This window comes from Bos mutus, chromosome 21 (genome assembly GCF_027580195.1).
Source record: "Bos mutus isolate GX-2022 chromosome 21, NWIPB_WYAK_1.1, whole genome shotgun sequence".
Classification (NCBI taxonomy): Eukaryota; Metazoa; Chordata; class Mammalia; order Artiodactyla; family Bovidae; genus Bos; species Bos mutus.
The window spans coordinates 39,554,574-39,576,056 of NC_091637.1; the positions used below are offsets into that span (position 1 = coordinate 39,554,574).

The 21,483-nt window shown below is 39.7% G+C and overlaps 1 protein-coding gene across 2 annotated transcripts in view; it reads right to left on the minus strand.

Moving 5' to 3' along the window:
* PRKD1 (protein kinase D1) overlaps positions 1-20,661 on the minus strand; it is a 347,647-nt gene extending 326,986 nt beyond the window's left edge. Inside the window, exon 1 of one of the 2 annotated variants that reach the window (XM_070358662.1) lies at positions 20,126-20,661. In XM_070358662.1, coding sequence (XP_070214763.1) covers positions 20,126-20,389 — 264 coding nt within the window. In that variant the 5' untranslated portion in view covers positions 20,390-20,661. The remainder of the gene's footprint in view (positions 1-20,125) is intronic. The other variant, XM_070358663.1, reaches the window with a different exon arrangement.
* Positions 20,662-21,483: the final 822 nt, after the last annotated feature.

Below are 21,483 nucleotides of genomic sequence, written 5' to 3' on the forward strand. Positions count from 1 at the left end.
TTTTCACTCTCCTCTTTCACTTTCATCAAGAGACTCTTTAGTTCTTACTTTGCTTTCTGCCATAAGTGTGGTGTCATCTGCGTATCTGAGGTTATTGATATTTCTCCCGGCAATCTTGATTCCAGCTTGTGCTTCATCCAGTCCAGCGTTTCTCATAATGTACTCTGCATATAAGTTAATAAGCAAGGTGACAATACACAGCCTTGACGTACTCCTTTCCCAATTTGGAACTTGTTCTCTTGTTCCATGTCCAGTTCTAACCATTGCTTCTTGACCTGCACACAGATTTCTTAGGAGGCAGATCAGGTGGTCTGGTATTCCCATCTCTTTAATTTTTTATATAATTTCATCTTTTTAACAAATACATATGTTTTACAGGTACAAATACACATGTACATATATAACTGTTTAAGTCAATTATAAGCTTGGAAACATAAGTCTAATTTAGAAAAGTTTTTGTGCACCTGTCTTTGTGGTAATAATTAATTAAAAGGATCAATCCCTAGTCTGGGTTCCTCATAATTTCAAATAGTTGATCTTATTTAGAAAAAATATTTTCTTTGTATTTTTTGTAACAGGCATCTAGCTAATTCAAAAGTATTATCAAATGATTATGAAACAACCATAAAGAGATGAGGTGTAACTCACTGCTTTTCCTGGCCTGGAAATGTTAAAGATGTTCTATACATATAGTCTGGGTGTTAAAAGGACATGAACTTTGGAGCCTAGATGCCTAAATTTAAATCCCAACTCTGTCAGTGCCTATGTAATGCTGGATAATTCTTCCAGTGACAGTTCCCTCACCTAAAAAAATGAGGGTAAATGTTGTTATCTATTTCTAGGGTAAACAAATAAGCTAATCTTTTAAAAGAGTGGTATAGTAATGGCTGACAAATGTCAGCTGTATCAATGATAAAATTCACAATAATAGTAACAATTGCTTATATTAACTGTTCTATCAGAAGTTGATTCCTAATGATGTTTATACCAGTAGTGCCTTACTGAGCAGGTTTTGACAGAGCTTAAATGATCAGGGGTACAAGCTGAGTTCAAAAAATCAAATCATAACTGATTTTTATTCATGAATTCAAACCTTAAGGTAAGATTAATAAAAACTAAAAGTCATTTGATATCATTCCCAGTTAAAAGAGGGGGTATGAAAATAGGATCTAACTCCTGACTGCCCCTAGTATAAAATCAGTAGCCTAAAATAATCAGAATTAGATTTTTTATTAAATTAATTTATTTTAATTAGACATTAATTACTTTACAATATTGTGGTTGTTTCTGCTACACGTCAACATGAATCAGCCATGGGTGTACATGTGTCCCCTCCATCCTGAACCTCCCTCCCACCTCCCTCCCTACCCCATCCGTCTGCGTGGTCCCAGAGCCCTGGCTTTGAGCACCCTGCTTCATGCATCAAACTTGCACTGGTCATCTATTTTACATATGGTAATATACATGTTTCAATGCTTTTCTCTCAAATCATCCCAACCTTGCCTTCTCTCACAGAGTCCAAAAGTCTGTTCTTTACATCTGTGTCTCTTTTGCTGTCTTGCATATAGGGTCATCATTACCGTCTTTCTAAATTCCATATATATGCGTTAAGATGCTGTATTGGTGTCTCTCTTTCTGACTTACTTCACTCTGTATAATAGGCTCCAGTTTTATCCACCTCATTAGAACTGACTCAAATGCGTTCTTTTTATAGCTGAGTAACATTCCATGTGTATATGTACCGCCACTTTCTTATCCATTCATCTGCCAATGTACACTGGCTGCTTCCATGTCCTAGCACTGTAAATAGTGCTGCAGTGAACACTAGGGTGCACATGTCTCTTTCCCTTCTGGTTTCCTCAGTGTGTATGCCCAGTAGTGGGATTGCTGGGTCATACGGCAGTTCTAGTTCCTGTTTTTTAGGGAATCTCCACACTGTTCTCCAAAGTGGCTGTACAAGTTTGCATTCCCACCAACAGTATATGAGGGTTCCCTTTTCCCCATACCCTCTCCAGCATTTATTATTTGTAGACTTTTTGATGGCAGCCATTCTGACTGGCGTGAGATGGTACCTCATTGTGGTTCTGATTTGCATTTCTCTGATAATGAGTGATGTTGAGCATTTTTTCATGTGTTTGTTAGCCATCTGTATGTCTTCTTTGGAGGAATGCTGTTTAGTTTTTTGGCCCACTTTTTGACTGGGTCATTTATTTTTCTGGTATTGAGCTGCATGAGCTGCTTGTGTATTTTGGAGATTAATTCTTTGCCAGTTGCTTCAGTTGCTATTATTTTCTCCCATTCTGATGGCAGAATTAGATTTTTAAATGGAAACCAGTTTAGACAAAAGGGAAATAAATCAATAGTTTGTGGAGAACACAAGATACTTTTTATGAAGACAGTTTAATCATACTCCAGGACTGCCAGATGAGTGATGTTGCCTCTTAAGTTGATTTTCAATTGCACAACACACTGGCTGTGTGAGATACACCCTATCAAGGTGAAAGAGCACACCTTCAAGGGAGTCAGAAAGAAAATTCTTGGAGGATAAAGGCAGGAAGATCACACCACACTATCAAGAGTGTTGATACTTGGCCTAATTTATGAAATTTAACCAAGTTTCCCTCCAGCAACTCTAGTCTTCCATATTCTTGAACCACAAGGAATGAGGGGTGGGAGAGGAGGGTGACTTGGGTCACTAATCCAAAAGTAAATAGGAAGGAAGGGTTTTTTTGTATATCGAGAGCTCGACACTTAAAATTCTGGATAAAAGATATACTTGATGACTTTAAATAAGTATTTGCCAGTGGAAGAAAATTTCACTGTGAAAAATCCAAGTTCAGATAACTCCTGTACTCAACCAGTTATTCTGTTCTCTGTAAAATCTTGTCAGTAAAGGTGGGAAGCATCTTTGCATAAGTAACCTGGAAGCATGATCGTTTTAAACAGAAACACAGGTACACAGTCGCTACTGTTTTGTCATTAATGATAGATATAGGGATATCATCTCCCCCAGCTTGGCACCAAGGGCTGAGAGAAGCCCTCCCCAGGAGTGATTGTTGAGGTTATACAAACTTTTAGCTCACAGCATGCAACTCTTTTGCCCAAACATGGTTGCTACATATAATACTTGGGTGATCACACATCCCACATCCAAGGACTGGATGTTATGTTAAAAAGCAACAGGATTCCAGAAAATCAAATATGATATCCACAGAGAGGTGTTTAAGACTCTGGGGAAAGTCAACTCAGATATTTAAGAATGTCCAAGAAGGCTTAAAACTGCATGAAAAAGTAAATTATGAAGCAAACAGGATACAAACAGCAGGGCAGAAAATTTAAAACATATGAGGAATAAATCTGGGTTGTCAAGAGCTAAAATTATGAAGAGAAAATAAAAAGAGCTTAGAAAAGACAACCCCCCCCATGAAATAAGAAGCAAACATACACACATACACATGGATAGATATAGATATATAATTTAACACCAGCTGCTGCTGCTGCTGCTGCTGCTGCTGCTGCTGCGAAGTCGCTTCAGTTCTGTCCGACTCTGTGCAACCCCCTAGACGGCAGTCCACCAGGCTCCACCATCCCTGGGATTCTCCAGGCAAGAACACTGGAGTGGGTTGCCATTTCCTTCTCCAGTATACAATAAATAAGTAACAAAGTATGAATAAAAATGATTTTCAAAAACAAGCATAACTTTAAATCATTTTAAAAGCCTAAAATCTGACTTAAGAAATCTAAAACATAATTGTCACATAAATGTGACATAAAAATATTTTTTAAAAAATGAAAGTAACTAAGGTTAAGAATTGACAGGAACGAAAGAAAAGGTAAATATTTTTCAACTGTAATTCTACTGAAAAACTAGTGACTATTAATTATCTAAAAAGTTCCCTGCTGGAGACCACTCTTGAGTGTCCCCTGTCGGCCCATCTGAGTTTCTCAAGTTCACTCCATAAACCAGTGAGAAGCAAAAAAAAAAGCAAAGGAACAGTCAGCTAACATTCGTGGAATTTGTGTTATTTTTTGATTCACACCCACCCCCCCCGCCCGCCACCGCCCCACACTCCCCATCCTGGGCAAACACATTATACTTCCCTCTCCATCACCATCTCACCTACAGCTATCTTTTTTATGTCAGGCTTTTTATTATTTCCCCAATTATGTTCTTAAAATCTACAGGTAAATGAGGCTGATATGACAAGTAAAACACTAAGTGTCTTTCTTAACACTTCAACTAGGCATCCACTAACAACCACAAAAGACTCCTTTCTGTTCTCCATTCAATTCAACAAACATTTATTCAGGCCCTATTATAAAATGTTTTCAGGAAGGAGGCTTTCACTGGCTTCAAATCCTTGGCCCAGTCAGTCAGATGAGAGGAATACCAACTCCTCAGAAAAGATTCAGATCCCAGAGTGTTGTGTGTGTGTGTGCTTGTCTCCTCAAATAACAGTCCAACTTTCTTCTGAAGTACATCCTATATTCCAAAACACTTCTAATTCAGTTTAAAAAACAATTATTTGAATAATAATTATGGAACAAAGGAAGAAATGAGGATTTCCTAGAAAGCAAATAGCCCAGATATAACTAAAGACTTAATTTGCATAAAGCCTGACCACACAGGGTTCTGCTTCTAGAAACTTTACCATAATGGGATAAATCATTAGTTTAAATCAGTGTCACACACTGTTCTAGATTTCTGGGATATAACAGAAGAAAAACAGGCAAAGATGGTTGCCTGTTACACTCTCATGTGATTTTCTTAATCTTATTCAATTTACTAAATAAAGATTTCCCTGAGCCTTTGTGTGTAAATCAAAGTTTTATCAATCAAAAGATATTTTAAATTATCAAAGACAGGTCTACAGTATTGAATAAACAATGCAAATGTTTCTTTTGCAAAAAGGACTTTTGGAGAAAATGGACATGTCAAAGATGACTTCACATTTACGTCGTTAAGAGTCTCTTTTTGTATTTCAGGTATCTAATGAACATTACAGAGAATGGTAATAGCAAGCAAGGGTGAAATTTTAAGAAATTATCCTATGGAATTTTCCTAAATATTTATAGGAATGTATATTTTTCAAACTACTTTTTTAAAGATTAAAATGAATTTAGATATAGAGAAAATAACAGGCCAGTTGTTATAAAAGAAAGCTGGAAAATGGAAAGTGTTGTTTCCTTTTCAATTTTATTATTTGCTCATTGTGAATTTGCTAGATATATTCCATACAGTCTACCCACTGATGGATTTAAGCACTCGCTATTAAATGTAACAGTTTATTCTGAAACTTTCTCTTTTAAAACACAGCAAAAGCCCCAAACCATATGTGTTTGTAATTTTCAAACTGAAGAAAGCAAAGAACCACTATAATTCTAAAATAAAAACTATAAATATTAATGTTAGAATTATTAACAGACAATACTAAAATATTAAAGACAATATTAATCTTAGGAATTTTAACAGACAAGTTCAAATATAAATCTTATATATGTAACTGGGGAAAAGTCTGCCATACTATATGCATAAAGACATTAAAAAAATTGATAGAATCTTAAATACCCAAGAACAGTTGACAAGTTAAACATATTGTATTAAATCCATACACAAATTGTATTCAGATATTCAGATATACATATTGGTGCCCTAAAGTGTTTTTTTATTTATAAGGAAAGATACCAAGTTAGAAGAATCATCTTATGAGTCGTGACTAGGTGGTCAGGAAAAGCCCTGAGAGAGGGCCAGTGTTCAATCACACATTTAATATCCCTAAGAAGTTATTTTCTTAAGAGCCTTAAAAATGTTTAAGTATGAAAAAGCAGTTATCCTATCAGGTTCAAAATTCTTTAGTGTAGATAGTAAAGGGTTTCATTTATCTTAGGAGCTGAAGTAATTAAAAATCCAATCAAATGATCGATCTGGGTAGGAACTAGAGAATTTTCAGCACACAGAAGTAATATATAAATTAGATTCAGGGATGTGGGGGACACGATTACCTCCTGAAGTAATGGAATTGAAACAAGATTCCATGGAACTGACCTAAACTTCCAACAAGAATCCACTTTCTGTCCCAGCTAAAAGCACCGGCGTTTGTTTATGCAAACTTAACTAAGAGAAGACAACTGTAGAATTTACATGGAAAGGGAACTCCACAAACTATGTGAAATCACATAATTATTTCACAGGTAGAAAAAGATCTTTCAAAATGGGGATATTTGTAATTAAATAGGGGAAAGTTTAAGAGAGTCAAAAACATCATATTAATGCTTTTATTAATACTTTTTCTTATATATTATGTAAATATAATTAGGCAATTAATTTTAATTTTGGCTTATGTATATGGCAATGGAATACTTAAGAACTTAAATTTTACCATATTTGTGTATTTATAAGTTTCATTTATCAAATGTATAAAAATTACTTAAGAAGATATAAAGGTTTATCAAGCAGGTGATTGCAGTATTTAAAGGAAATCAAATACATTAAAATGTTTGAAAGTATCCAAATAATTGGATTTGCAAAGGATATTAATTCTTCAAAGATTCTTATATGTGATTGTCTCCTAGAGTAAAAATTTAAAATATAAGTTGCACTAGAAAGATTAAGACTAACATCTGAATTTGTAACTTTAAAAACTTGAAAACTAAATTCTAAAACCAATGTAAATATCTGAATAGCCTTCACACAAAAATTATCCCCAAGGCCCTGAACATTTTATATTTAAAACGTGACATAGAAAGTACCGTATGAAAAGAGAAAAGAACAATATGTGAGTTATGATGAGCATATTCATTTACAGAATGAGAACTCTCATTTTGTAATTGATCTGACTTTCTCACCTTTTCGGCCGTTAACGTGGTATATTAGTATCCTGTCACTTCTGTAATAAACTACCACAAACTTAGCAACTTGGAAAAACACAAATTTATCCTCTCAGAGTTCTGGAGTCCAAAGTCAATTTCACAGAGTTAAAGTCAATGTGTGGTTCTTCTAGAGGTTCTAGGGGAGAATCATTTTTCCTGTCTTTTTCAGCTTCTAGCTTCAACTGCATGGCTTGGCTCAAGACCTGTTTTTCAAATACCACCCCCACCCCAGTTTCTCCTGTCACATCTCTTCCTATTATTATGCTCGGTCTCCTCCTGTTTTCCCCTCATAACGACCCCAGCATTCCTTGGTTCCCAGCCCGTTTCCTCCTTCAAAGTCAGCAACAGGAATCCAGTCCTTCTTATGCTTGTAATCTTTCCTGCTTCTGAGTCTCATCCTTCTGACCTATCCTAGAAGATTCACCACGTTTAGGGGTTTACATGATGGGACTGGCCACCCATATAAAATTCTTAATATTACTTTAGAGAATCCAGGATACTCTCCTGACCTCAAAATCCTCAGCCAACATCTGTCAAGTCCCTTCTGCCGTATCATTTGCAGGTTCCAGGAATTAAGATGTGGACATCTTTGAGGATCACTATTCAGCCATTATATGTGGCAATTCTATAATTTTCAAAATAAAAGAATAACATAGGTTTCAAAAAAACAGAAAAACAATTATTTAATTGAAGTATAAAATTATAATAGTTCATGCGTGGAAAATTCTAAACAAATGATCATACAAAATCAAATTTCTTTTCAAATGGCTTTAGACCCCATTTACTTGCATTATTTTCAACACTGTAATTTCTGAACCTAAAATTCTTACTATTACTTCAACAGTATAATCATCAATAGAAGTCAAGCATAGAGGACTAGGTATAACTCATATATTTGCTTCTTCCAGGCTCAACCTGTGAATATCTTAAGAAAATATGAGCTATAACCTACACATTATTATCATGGGACAACACAATTTCCAAAAAATTATCTCCCTTATTTGCCTACTTGTTTTTTAAATATAAGACAAGTTTTCTAAGTAATCAAGGATATTGATTTGCAATTTTTCTTTCTGCTAACCACATTATACTTTCTGCAGACCAGAGAATAAAAGATAGTACAACGTGAAACTATGATAATGTTATCCCTCTGCATGTAAGTCAGAGTATTCTGCCTTTGTGATGGTTGCCAAGGGTACAGGAGCTTCAAGGCAGGCCTTTCTGTTTACCTACTTGAATTAATAAGGGTGGCATGAATCACCAAAATAAGTACAATTATTTGCTGTTTGATACAAAAACACATACATAAGTATCATGGCACCTTGATTTACACTGACTGGTTGGAAAAATAGAGTGCAAATTATTTTAGATACTATATTCAAAGTCAGATCTAATTAACTGGTTTATGAAATCAATTCTAAATATTGGCTATATCTTAAAGTTACACAGAAACTTTTGATCAAAGGGGATAGTAACCTAATCAAAGTAAGGTTTTTGTTTGTAGCCCAAGAATCCACTTAAAATAGTTACTCAAAGTGACATAGTTAATATATATAATCTGAAGACTCCATGAAATAGATTTGACATGTAAGTTTTGCTTTTATCTTTAAATATACAAGGACATTTGGCCAAAAGGCAACACAATGTCTGCCCTAAGTAAAGTTTTCTTTCTGTTTTTGTCTGTTGCTTGTTTTTAACTTAAAAGTCCACCGTTTTTATCAGTAAACATATAATTTAAAGGATTTCCAGGACAACAGACACAACTGGGACTGTCCCAGGTAAGTGGGCATCCGGTCACTCTATGTAACTCCACTCAATTAAATTAGTCCATTCTTATTGTATGTTCACTTTTGCTCCATCTTCTTCCCAGAGAATTGAATAAAAGCTAAGATCATGCAAGATCTAGTCTTTCATTCTTTGCAAATCTATGCAAGCTGATGGATTTCTTTAAATACTCTAAAAATCTACATCCCAGGTGACAATAGGTGCCACAGTGAGTGAAATGAAGTCACTCAGTTGTGTCCCACTCTTTGCGACCCCATGGACTATAGCCCACCAGGCTCCTCCGTCCATGGGATTCTCCAGGCAAAAGTACTGGAGTGGGTTGCCATTTCCTTCTCCAGAGGACCTTCCCGACCCAGGGAGCGAACCCAGGTCTCCAGCATTGCGGGCAGATGCTTTAACCTCTGAGCCACCACTGCCTGCCAATAGGTGCCACAGTAGCAGATGGAATTACCATGTATCAAAGGGAAGGGCATAGAACCTTCCTGTCAAGAAACTACTCTAAACCTAAGTAATTTTTTCTCAGCACTGATCATTGATAGAGAAGAGCTGCTGCTGCTGCTGCTGCTGCTGCTGCTGCTGCTGCTGCTGCTAAGTCGCTTCAGTCGTGTCCAACTCTGTGCGACCCCATAGACGGCAGCCCACCAGGCTCCCTGTCCCTGGGATTCTCCAGGCAAGAACACTGGAGTGGGTTGCCATTTCCTTCTCCAATGCGTGAAAGTGAAAGTGAAAGTGAAGTCGCTCAGTCGTGTGGGACTCCTAGCGACCCCATGGACTGCAGCCCACCAGGCCCCTCCGTCCATGGGATTTTCCAGGCAAGAGTACTGGAGTTGGTTGCCATTGCCTTCTCCGAGAGAAGAGCTAGGCATGAGCAATTCACTTTACTACTCCTTGAACAGCAACTGATGCTATGTTCTCCTAATTCAAGATGGGTTACCTCAAGATAAGGCTTACAGGCATAGTACTTACACTAGGAAACATCTAGTAAATTCAGGTTTCTACTACAGCCAGATAGGTCTTTGCCTTCTCGTCACCCAAGAGATCACCAGTGAGAAATGTCAAAAGAGAATTCCCTAGGAACTTGTCCATTACACTAAAGCTGCAAAGTCCAAAATATGTCAAAGACAGGCAATATTTCAGGTACATTTCCAATCCATCAGGGCTGAATATAACTACTTTCCTATATGCTTTCCAACAGTCATTCAGGGCAGGAACCCTTAGTATAAAACTGAGTTATGTCATACTTTAAATCAAATTATGTCCACTTATACAAGCAATTACTTTTCTGTAAAGCCTAAAGACAGTACAATTAGTCTACACAGGAAGTGCTGGCCTTAGCCTTGTACACAGACAATGCAAAGGAGCAATTCACAATCCAGACTGGACTAAAGTGGAAAGGAAAACTTCCATGTGGCCTGCAATTGATTATGTATAAGTGCGAGTTTACCTTATGGTAGGCTAATTCATAAGCGACCAAAAATAGACAAATACATTAAATTTATAGAAAAGAGGAATCATACATGCAAACCACAATCCTTAGCATATGCACACAGTCAATCCACATACTTCTCAAATGAAAAGCAACCACTGACAGGCAGTTTTCTTAAGACCCTTAACTATTTTCTCAGAATCTTCTCACAATCAATGTCCTATTTAAGAAGAAATGATTCATTGATTTTCATAGGTAGCTAAGATACTTTACATCCACTAGTCTTGAGCCACACTTGACCAATACATATTCTTACCATAATCGCTTCTTCCAAAACACCTTCATGTCCACATTTCCTAGGAAGGAAGTGCTGTGAACCAACCCAGGAAATTTAATCACACAGGATAATTAACTTCTCTGGATAAACAACAGTGGTGTCTGGAAATTTATAAAGATGGGTGAGGATTGGCTATCCTTACATCTTCTTACCGGAGTACAATGAAAGCAAACACCAAACCACATTCTGCTACGTAGATATTTATTTAAATAAATAAATATATAAATAACAAGTAGATACACTGCAGTTTATATGACTCCTCAAGGGTAATCCATGTTTCTAAAATATCACTACTTCAGGCAATCACGTATCTCTCAAGGCCCTAATATCCCCAAAGAGAGTCCATATTTCATGTCCCTTATGCGTATCTTGCCACTGATAAGATGGGGGACATGCAGTGGTATCCCCCAAAGTGGTTAGAATCTCAGTTGACCTGACCACTAACTGGGATGTGAACCAAAATAAGGCAAGTCTTCTAGACTAAGAAATAATTTAAACTAACAGAAATAATATCACACTGTCAAAGCTGAAGTGTTTTTAAGTAGGGAGTTTAATGTAAGGGAGTTTAACATTCCCCTCCCTCTCAACTTGGTAATTTCAGACTCTGTATAGACCTATGGCCATTCCAGCTCTCCCTGTTCTTAGGATTACCTACAGTGATGGGAAAAAAGAATTGAGTGGTTTTGCTTTTTACTTAATAGTTACCTGATTGGAGTAGTAAATGATTTAACCTCTCTGACCCTTATTCAGCTCCTTCAACCTTAAAATGGAGAGAAAATGACTATCACAAAGAGCTACTGTGAAAATCAGACACGACAAATGCCAAGAAGCTAAGATACAGACAGGCACACAGAGTCCGTGCCAGGAAGGTGTGGCTCCTGGAGGCTCCCTTTTGTGGGCGTCTGTTACCATGAGCAGAACCCTTCCTGAAACTCTCACAGTCGAGTCCTCACGGAGTTGCTATTTGAATCCCTCATCTGTGACATTCTGAAAACTTCCCAAGAGGACTATCTGCGTGTAAAAAGCCACTTCCAGACCCCTTCCAACCGCTTCCCCGATGGGACCATTCCTGCTGACTGAATCCGTGAGGGGTCAGGGCTGTGCTGTCACCCTCCTTTGCTGCCCTCAGGTGCCTCTAGTCTCAAAACCCCACAGGCCTCACTGTTGGTAACCCACTCGAATCCACTCAGTCCCCCTGGATTCAATGCCATCACCACAGCTTAGCTGCCGCCCTTTTTGTACCCAACCATTCCCTCAATTCCTTCCTGCTTTTAACAATGCTGAAAACCGCAGCGGCTTGTGGCTCATTTTTTCATGATCATATTCGTATTTTTCCTTCATTTCATGACATGTATGCAAAAAAAAACGACTGCTGACAATTATGAAGCAAGGAATTCAGACATTTTTGAAACTGTGCCTAAATACAAGCAGTAAATTCAACAAATTCCTCAACAATCAGTGACCTAGAGAGAATAAAAGCCAATGAACCAGTGCAGCAATGAAAAGTACATAACTTTTTTTCCTTTTCCCTAAAATAAGTTGAACAAAATCTGTGTGTGATTGCATATTTAAAAATCTAATCTTCATATTTGCCAACACTGCTTAGCTGCTGTATCAACTGTCTAGCTTTAGTCTAATAAACCCTTTTTGAAACTCTGGAAGAAATCTCTACATAGGAAATTATAAATTTGGACAGGCATAACTGTGTCTCAATATGTAGTATTCTTATACCAATTTCCACCTTTTTAAGCATATAAATTGTAAGAAATTCCAAAATGGCCACAGTGGCCATGTAACTAAAGGCCTTATTTATTTAATTACCTGTTTTCTGTGAGACTAGAAAGACAAAGTAAGAAACAGCATAATGTGGGTTTCTCTGCTGCCAAATCACTTCAAGTGGTGCTGTCACTACTGGTTTTTAATGGGAAAAAAATATTTGGTTGACAGTATCAGAGGAATTCCTGGGGGAAATTTCACATATTCTTGTAGATGGAAAAGAACTTTTAATATCTGTGAGCAAGACAACCATTTTCTCTGTATCTAAGTTCTATCAAAAGAAAGAAAAAGTTGATGCACTTTTTCTTTTTGTTTTATGTTGTTCTAACATATTTCAGCCTCAAGGAAAGACTTAAGAAACTTAAATCTTATTTTCAAAACATCTCTAGAATAATACTGGGGACATTAAAAGATGAGCACTATCTTTAAAAGCATCCTACATTTTTAACCTGTATTTCCACACTTGGGCTTAGATCTTACAGATGAACTGAGGTGACTATCCAAAGTCAAAAACATTAGCTATTTTCAACACACAAAAACAATGCAAACAAATATATTTTTAAAAAGAACCTCTATGTTATGATCAACTCCAATGAGACTGAATTTTACTCATTTCTAATCCAATCTGAGTCCAGCCCTGCTATCTTGATGATTATACTAGTCTTTCACTACAGCTTGAGAACTTATTAGGAAAAGGAGCATGTTAAGGCTGTATATTGCCACCCTGCTTATTTAACTTCTATGCAGAGTACATCATGAGAAACGCTGGGCTGGAAGAAGCACAAGCTGGAATCAAGATTGCCGGGAGAAATATCAATAATCTCAGATACAGAGATGAAACTGTGTATCTAAACTAAACTAAAGAAACTAAAGAGCCTCTTGATGAAAGTCAAAGAGGAGAGTGAAAAAGTTGGCTTAAAGCTCAACATTCAGAAAACGAAGATCATGGCATCTGGTCCCATCACTTCATGGCAAAGAGATGAGGAAACAGTGGAAACAGTGGCTGACTTTTTTGGGGGCTCCAAAATCACTGCAGATGGTGATTGTAGCCATGAAATTAAAGACGCTTACTCTTTGGAAGGAAAGTTATGACCAACCTAGACAGCATATTAAAATTAAAATATGTCATAAAATATGTCATATTAAAATATGACAGCATATTGTCAACAAAGGTCCATCTAGTCAAGGCTATGGTTTTTCCAGTAGTCATGTATGGATGTGAGAGTTGGACTGTGAAGAAAGCTGAGTGCAGAAGAATTGATGCTTTTGAACTGTGATGTTGGAGAAGATTCTTGAGAGTCCCTTGGACTGCAAGGAGATCCAACCAGTCCATCCTAAAGGAGATCAGTCCTGGGTTTTCACTGGAAGGACTGATGTTGAAGCTGAAACTCCAATACTTTGGCCACCTGATGCAAAGAGCTGACTTATTTGAAAAGACCGTGATGCTGGGAAAGATTGAGGGCAGGAGGAGAAGGGGACGACAGAGAATAAGATGGCAGGATGGCATCACCAACTCAATGGACATGAGTTTGGGTGCACTCGGGGAGTTGGTGATGGACAGGGAGGCCTGACGTGCTGCAGTTCATGGGGTCACAGTCGGACACGACTGAACAACTGAACTGAACTGAGAACTTATTCAATGATTCCTGTGTAATACACATCAATATATAGGTTTCATATAATTATGCATTCCACTTTTTTTCTTCAAAGGCTGGATGAATAACTACTGATCATTGTTGTCTGAAGGTTTTATAATGGAGCATGAACTTCCATGAGTGTTAAGTAGTAGCTGGTGAAAAGATCTGGAGAAAGACTTGTGACTGGCTTAGCCAAACTTCTACCTTAACTGTTCCCCAGTAAAATCGCCTCCAGCCCCAGTCTAACACTTTTGCACATGCACAACTATGTTACTATCAGCTATTCGTCAGATGTTAACAGTTTACACACTAGCTCTAGATGCTAGCAAGACAGCAAAGTGTGATCTCTATAAGCCATTTCCAAGTGTGTTCCTCCTCACATCAATTTGAACAATAACTTTTTATTTGTCTTGAGGACCAGATCTGAGAATCATTATACTGTCAAATGGGGTACCATTACCTGTTTTATTTTGCTTTTTGTCAAACGAGATATCATTGGAATTCCACTTGCAATTTAAAAGGAATTAAATCAACTTGTCAAAAATAATAAAAAGCAATATAATGATCTTTATCAACATTTGTGTTTTTCACTTGATAATAATCAAATGGCTCCTTGACAAATTTTGAGAGGTTGAAAATTGAGAGGCAGTATAAAAAAGCAACTACTCATAACATTTGCCCTGTTGTAGAGGGCAAAAAAAAAAAATGTTACCTTGGCCTTAGGGCCATATTGCTTTTTAATACAATTTTAATTTTATATTGAGATAAGAATAAGACAACAGAGTATACATTTCTTTCGTTAATAAAACAGTATGCTAGTCTATAAAGCCTCACAGATCAGATCAGATCAGATCAGTTGCTCAGTCGTGTCCGACTCTTTGCAACCCCATGAATCGCAGCACACCAGGCCTCCCTGTCCATCACCAACTCCCGGAGTTCACTCAGACTCACGTCCATCGAGTCAGTGATGCCATCCAGCCATCTCAACCTCTGTCGTCCCCCTTCTCCTCCTGCCCCAATCCCTCCCAGCATCAGAGTCTTCTCCAATGAGTCAACTCTTCGCATGAGGTGGCCAAAGTACTGGAGTTTCAGCTTTAGCATCATTCCTTCCAAAGAAATCCCAGGGCTGTAATACTATTTATCAGTCACCTATATACCGAGAGTATATTTAATCCTCTACACATATTATCTTTACTCTTCAAAGTAATCTTAGATAAGTGACAACCATACATTTATAGGATTTTGATTTGTCTAGTAAGGTCATTAAAAGGCATCCATGAATAAATAGTGAAGACCTACATACAATCATCTCACAAATAGAGTAAAAGTAATTGGCAAAATAAAGTTTCAAATCTCCCTTAATGGTTATGACAGGAGTTTGGTGATACAGAGCAACACATTCATAAAGTACTAATAGTTTCCAGCTCTGCCTCTAACCTCCTCTCTTACATACACACAGACTATAGCTGGCACAGAAAAGTCTTTCCAATTTATTTTAATCCTGGAGCTAAAGATTTAAAGTAATTCATATATTTGTCAAAACAGCCAATTGTCCAATTCTCCCAGCCCAAAGTTTGGAAGGCTTACTCAAATATTTCCTTGGGAAAAGTGTTCAACAGCATACACTGATATGAAAAGGTTTTTAGTTCTGTGTATTGATAGAAAAAACATAAAGCAGAGTTTCTCTTTTGCATTATAAGATATATAATGAGGCCTCAATTTTGCAGCCTATAATGCAAATTATAAAACAATACTTTAACATATGGTGGCTATACATGGATAATTAGGCTTTCAAAATTATGTTTCAAAACACACTTAGATACTTAGACAATATACTACATATGTATATAGTAGACATGTATTAACAGGCATTACATATATATCAAAATATAATCGTATTGTAAACTAAACTTGAAAATTGTAAATACACCGTATTAAAGCATTATATTACTTTAAGAATCACATAATGAACTGACACATTCTATACTTCATCATTAAATTAGAAATAACAGAAATGATGACAACTGTAAATGACAATGATGACAGTATAAATGATGACAATACAGTGATGATAAATGTAAATTCTGAATAAAAATATACAAACCTACAACCCAAACATCTATTTGCTTAAAAGGATTTTGTGGGTCTATGTGTGCTGACCTGGTCAAACAGCTAGACACTCCCAGTTTCTTCAATCTGTGTAGAAGTAGCATAGCTAAAATTAACAATAAAAATTAAAGTGACACTACAAGTGTTAAGACAACAGTTTATAATTAAGAAAGCAAAACAACTATAAACAGAGCACAGCTGCTCTCAAACTAAGGCACTATCCTTTGTTATACCTTTAATGAGCTCTCTTCCCTAAAATTTCACTTCTTAGTTTCCTTGGTCAGAAAAATGACTATGCAAAGTGAAAATATGCCAGGAGCCTTAGAGATGCTATTACTTCATTTAAGTAAATTCAAAAGGGAAATATGACTTGTCTATCTAGTAAGATAACAGGCAAAATGAATGGATAGTCCTATTAACTGCATTCCACATCCCTAAATTAATACTGCTTGTTTTTAAAAAGTGTGTGTGCGCGCACAGATGCACATATTCAAGGTTCTTTTGATAGTACAAAGTAACAATGTTTCAAAATGAAGTCAATTACTATAACTATATTTTTACCCTCCAGAAAATAATAGTCATGAATGTTATCTAACATGATATATATCTTCATATACAACCAGCCTTCAAGGTTACATGCTTACAAAGTAAAGACATAAGCATTAATATAGAGAAAACATTAAACTAATATTTTCCCAAATATACTGTCTCTATATTCATAAAGTGTTACACACCAAGATGTATGTGACACTTTAGATTTTTCACCTAAACTATTTTAAAAAAATCAACTAAATCACTTTGCTGTATACCTAAAACACATTGTAAATGAACTATGCTCCAATATAATATAAAACCTATATTAAATATTAAAAATATTTTTAAAAATTCTTTAGCTATATAATTCAGTACATACTTAGGGTACATTTATCTTAAAATCAGAATATTTTTGCTCAATTACCATCAAAAAATTTTAAGCATAATCATATATCTGCCACTTAGCAAACTACATGATGAACAAAAAACCATAAATTCTAAGTAATAGCAACAATAACTTAAAATACTATTTCTCAGAGATGGACCTCTCTTATTTAGCTCATTCCACAGTCGTTCATCCCATGGAAAATGTCCCATGAATGTTGCTGATAGAAACTGAACTGTCAGCTAATACTTCCAAAGATTTAAGATAGTCTGATCTCTGTTAGCATTTAGGAAACTCAAAGCTATCACGTGAAAACCTTCTTAACATGTTACAACGCAATGAATGTGGAGGGCTCGGAAAATCTAGAGAAATCTGCTGAGAACTCTGAGAATCTCTGAGAACAGGACTCCATTCTACATAGTAAATTGTAAATGACTTCTAAATCCCAGCACTGTCCTAAAACATTCATTTCTCTCCCTTCTTCCCTTTCTTTTTCTCTCCTGTCATCCTATCTCTGAGTTAGTATCTTGAGAAAGTAATTCAAGAGAATCTGAAATAAGGGACAAAGAAATTCTTCCCATTTCCTTGACTCCACACTGACCCCCTTCTCCATTTCTGCTATCCTGTGATGGATACTCAGCCCTCTTAATCTTGAGGTACAACTGTATCTCAAGATAGATGACAGAAAACAGATAGATGAAAATTTTTCCTATCAAATAAATACCTAATTACAGTATCCTGTATATACATAACTCTCAAATCCACACACATCTCTCAATCTCTCTCTTAGCCACAACATTCCCCCCCGCAAAAAAAAAAAATAGTGTAAGTGAGGTCTTTATTCGGCTATCCCAAACAAACTCTCAAACTCTTAGAGACAGAACTACTAGAATAAAAAGAAAAGGAAGGGGTTCCCCCTGTAAATCAGTCACCAGGACTGGTGATTTCCCTTTGCCAGTGTTTCTCCAGGTCTCTCTTCCAGAGCTTTGGCTCAGGATTCTATTAGCTCATGAACTCCAGTTTTCCTTCTGCCATAACATTTTTGGCCTTCTAAAACATATTCCACAAAGCAAATCCATCTTTCAGCTGTCCTTGATTTGACGTCTCTGTGTAGAAGATACAGAGACTCCTAGTAATTTGAGTTCAGCTTAGTTGAAAAGCCTTTTCATGATTTTACTTTCTCTAAATACTCTAGTCACTATCCTCAGGTCCTCTGTATTCCATAGGTGCTTTCTGCTGCTCTCCAGAACATATATCATCCCCTCCACAAAGCATTCCTCTTGGTAGTTACAGAGAGAAGAATTCACTCTTCATTCAATTTCTAGTCTCAAACCTCTTGAAACATGCATATTTCTCCTCATTCTAAATTCCATCAAGGTGTGGCTATATGCATGTGTGTATGTGTGTGTGTGCGGGTGTGTGCACAGGCACGCCCTTTAAAAACTGTTCAAAGATAGTCTGTCCATATTAATTTGACCCATTGAATATTATCTGTAACTCACTTGCTTTCAGCTAAAATTCTATACAATCACATTAGCTCTTTAAGAAACTTTATCTTAGGTTCTTTATGTGCTTATTCAGTATTATCCTTTAATTAACTGGCTTGCACTCCAATGGAAATTGTTGTAGACTGCAACTTCCATTAAGGGAAGGCTTTCAGTGCCCAGGAGCAGGCTCCTGTTAACCTGCAACGGACACTTCACAGTATTGATGCTGCTGCTGCTGCCAAGTCGCTTTCAGTCGTGTCCGACTCTGTGCGACCCCATAGACGGCAGCCCACCAGGCTCCGCAGTCCCTGGGATTCTCCAGGCAAGAGTACTGGAGGGGTTGCCATTGCCTTCTCCAACAGTATTGATGAGGAGAAGGCATACGATAGGACTTAAAACAGAATTAGGCAGTATCTGCCATTTACGTGGAAGATGCAAAAAACTAAGAGTCACACGTATTATAAAATGTCACTCCTTCCAATAAACAAAAACTCCTGACACTCCCTGTTAACTTAGTCTGGCCTCCAGAACTTTTACAACTTTTAAACTAGTGATTTCTCCCTAGGGATTTTTCCTAATATCTCTGTGCTCAGTGCTAAAATTCACAACACACAGGTTTAGCAAATTCTGTTCCAAACAGTTTAAAGAAAGCTTTCATGATTATTCAAGGGACCTTTATAAGGCAAGTACCAGTCAGTCCTTCAGGGTGGAAATTCAGCACCTTTAGAGACCTCTGTCTCCACCCAGAAACCCTTGCTGTTTACACTAAGAAGACTGGCGCCATGGCCCCCTTTCCTTTACACTCTTATCACCCCCTTCCATGCGACTCCCCTGTGGACCGCCACAGAAACAACCTGAAATTCAGAATCGCGCTATAAACAGCGATAGGCGGGCCAGGTCTCCTCCCTGGGCGGCATGGTCCAGGATAATGGCCCTTTTTCCACCCTGCCTTTGGTGGCCGCTGTCCAAAGTCCCACAGCCTCAAACTTAGGGGCACAGCCAGCCTGGGGTGCTCCTGGACAGAACCCCTCCCATTCACATGCCTGTGTCCTGGCTCCAAAGCTCCACTATCAGTGCCCTGGGAATCAAAATCCAGAAGGCTGCAACTTTCAGATTTATCATTGAAAAAATTGCGCCCATGTTCAGAGTTGGGAATAGAAGACCACAAGGAGATGGGGAGCTGTGGTCTGGTCATTTGTTTTCACAGCTGGCGGAGTCAATCATTCTCTCTTAAAAGCTTATTTGACAGGTGAGAAATTCCTCCTCTCTAGATCATTCCAGGAACTCCTCAGCATCAATCTGAGCTGGGAGAGGGGCCTGAAGGGGAAGGGAGTGGTGCTGAAATCGTGCTGAGCATGTCCCCGGGGAAACTCTAGTGCAGGAAGGAGGATTTCGGCGCCAGGAATGTGCTGGTCCAGGGTCCAGAGCGAAGAGAGGGGAGAGCCGGGAAGTCTTTAGTGAGAGGGAGAGGTGCGACCGGAAAATAGAAGATACCTGGAAATGTCCTGAAAGGGATGGAATTGGGGGAGAAGGATGCAGACTGGAGAGAAATCGGGAATAGAAAGAGGTTGGGGCAAGGGGAGAACTGGACAACACGAAGTGCAGAGCCTCGGATGCGGGCATCCAACCTCGGCCGGTGTGGGACCCTTCCAGAGCGCCGGCTAGGCTGGCTGCCGGCCGAGCCCCCGGAGCCGGAAAGTTGGCGCGGCGAGGGGCGGCCGGAGGGCAGTGCCCCCAGCGCGGCGGGGAGGCGCCGGGCTGAGCCGCGCGGCGCCTTACCTTCTGGTCGACGATAGAGCAAGCCATCTCGCGGACGTGCGCCAGGCTGTAGTCCCCGGACGAGTCCTGCAGCAGCAGCACCGGCTCGCGGCTCAAGCCGATCTGCAGATGGAAGGAGATGCCCCCGGCCGGGGCCGCGACGGGACTTAGGAACGGCGCGGGCCCCGGCCCGGACCCCGGGACCAGCGCGGCCGCCGCCGCCGCCGCTGCCGCCGCCACGGGCAGCAGCGGGCTGGGCGGCCGCAGGACCGGAGGGGCGCTCATCGCTCGGCCAGGCGCGCCGAGGGCCGCGGGGCCCGGCGGCTGAAAAGTTTTGCTGCCGCCGAGCCGGGAGCTTCTTTCTTCAAGAGTCGAGGCGGAAAATAAAAACTTTCCGGAAAAGTCCCCGCGCGGGGGGAAGGGCGAGGGATGAGGATCGGGAGGGGAGGGGGTGGAGAGAAAATGGCCGAGGCGGGAGGGCTGCGCCGGCGGGAGGGCCGCGCCGCCGGCACCGCGGGCGGCGCCGCCGCGCGGAGGAGCAGCAGCTGCGGCGCGCGCGGAGGGACGGGGCGGCGGGTCTGCGAGGCCGGGGCGCCGGGCGGGGGCGGGGAAGGGGGCGCGAGGGGCGGGGTAGGGGAGCGAGGGGCGGGCACTGCGGAGCCACCACCCGGCGGGCGCCGGAGCCGCAAGAGCCGCGGCCGCGCGGCCGCACTGGCCACAGTGTGCCCGGTGGCCGCCCCCTGCGCCCGAGGTTCCCTGGGCCTGAGCCTCCCCTGGCTCGGGCAGGACTGAGCGGCAGGGAATGAGGCCGCCTCCGCGAGCATGGTTCGACCCTTCCCTCCCTCCCTCCCTCCGGGACCCCGCTCTCTTCGCTGTCCCGGCTGCCCGACTGCGGACAGGACGGGACGGGGCGCCCTTCCTACGGCCCGCTGCCCGGTACTAGGAGCTTCACGGTCCCCACAGTCCTCGCCACATCATCCAAATGTCCGAGGACGACGCACTTCTACCCGTGAGGTGGCCTGTGCTAAACTCAAGAATGCCAAGCCCTGCGGTTCTCCGTGGGTCTTACCTTCGGAGGGAGGATGAAAATAGAGGGTCTTCGGAAACCCACTTACATCCCGGGTCCTTCCAGGAACCCTTGGGTTCGTTGCCAAAGAGGGTGGGAAGCCAATCCACGGAAATATATTTAACCTGTCTTTACTTTTTTTGACACTGACACACCCTGATACCAAAGCCCACACATTCCACCGCAGCTCCCAAGGCACCAGACATAAGTTGCTAAACTCAGACTAAGTTCTCTTTTGAAAGAGAAGGCATTCATTGTCTACATTTTAAAAAAAGAGGAAGGTCTGATGCAGTCTCTGTCCCTTACCCTTATT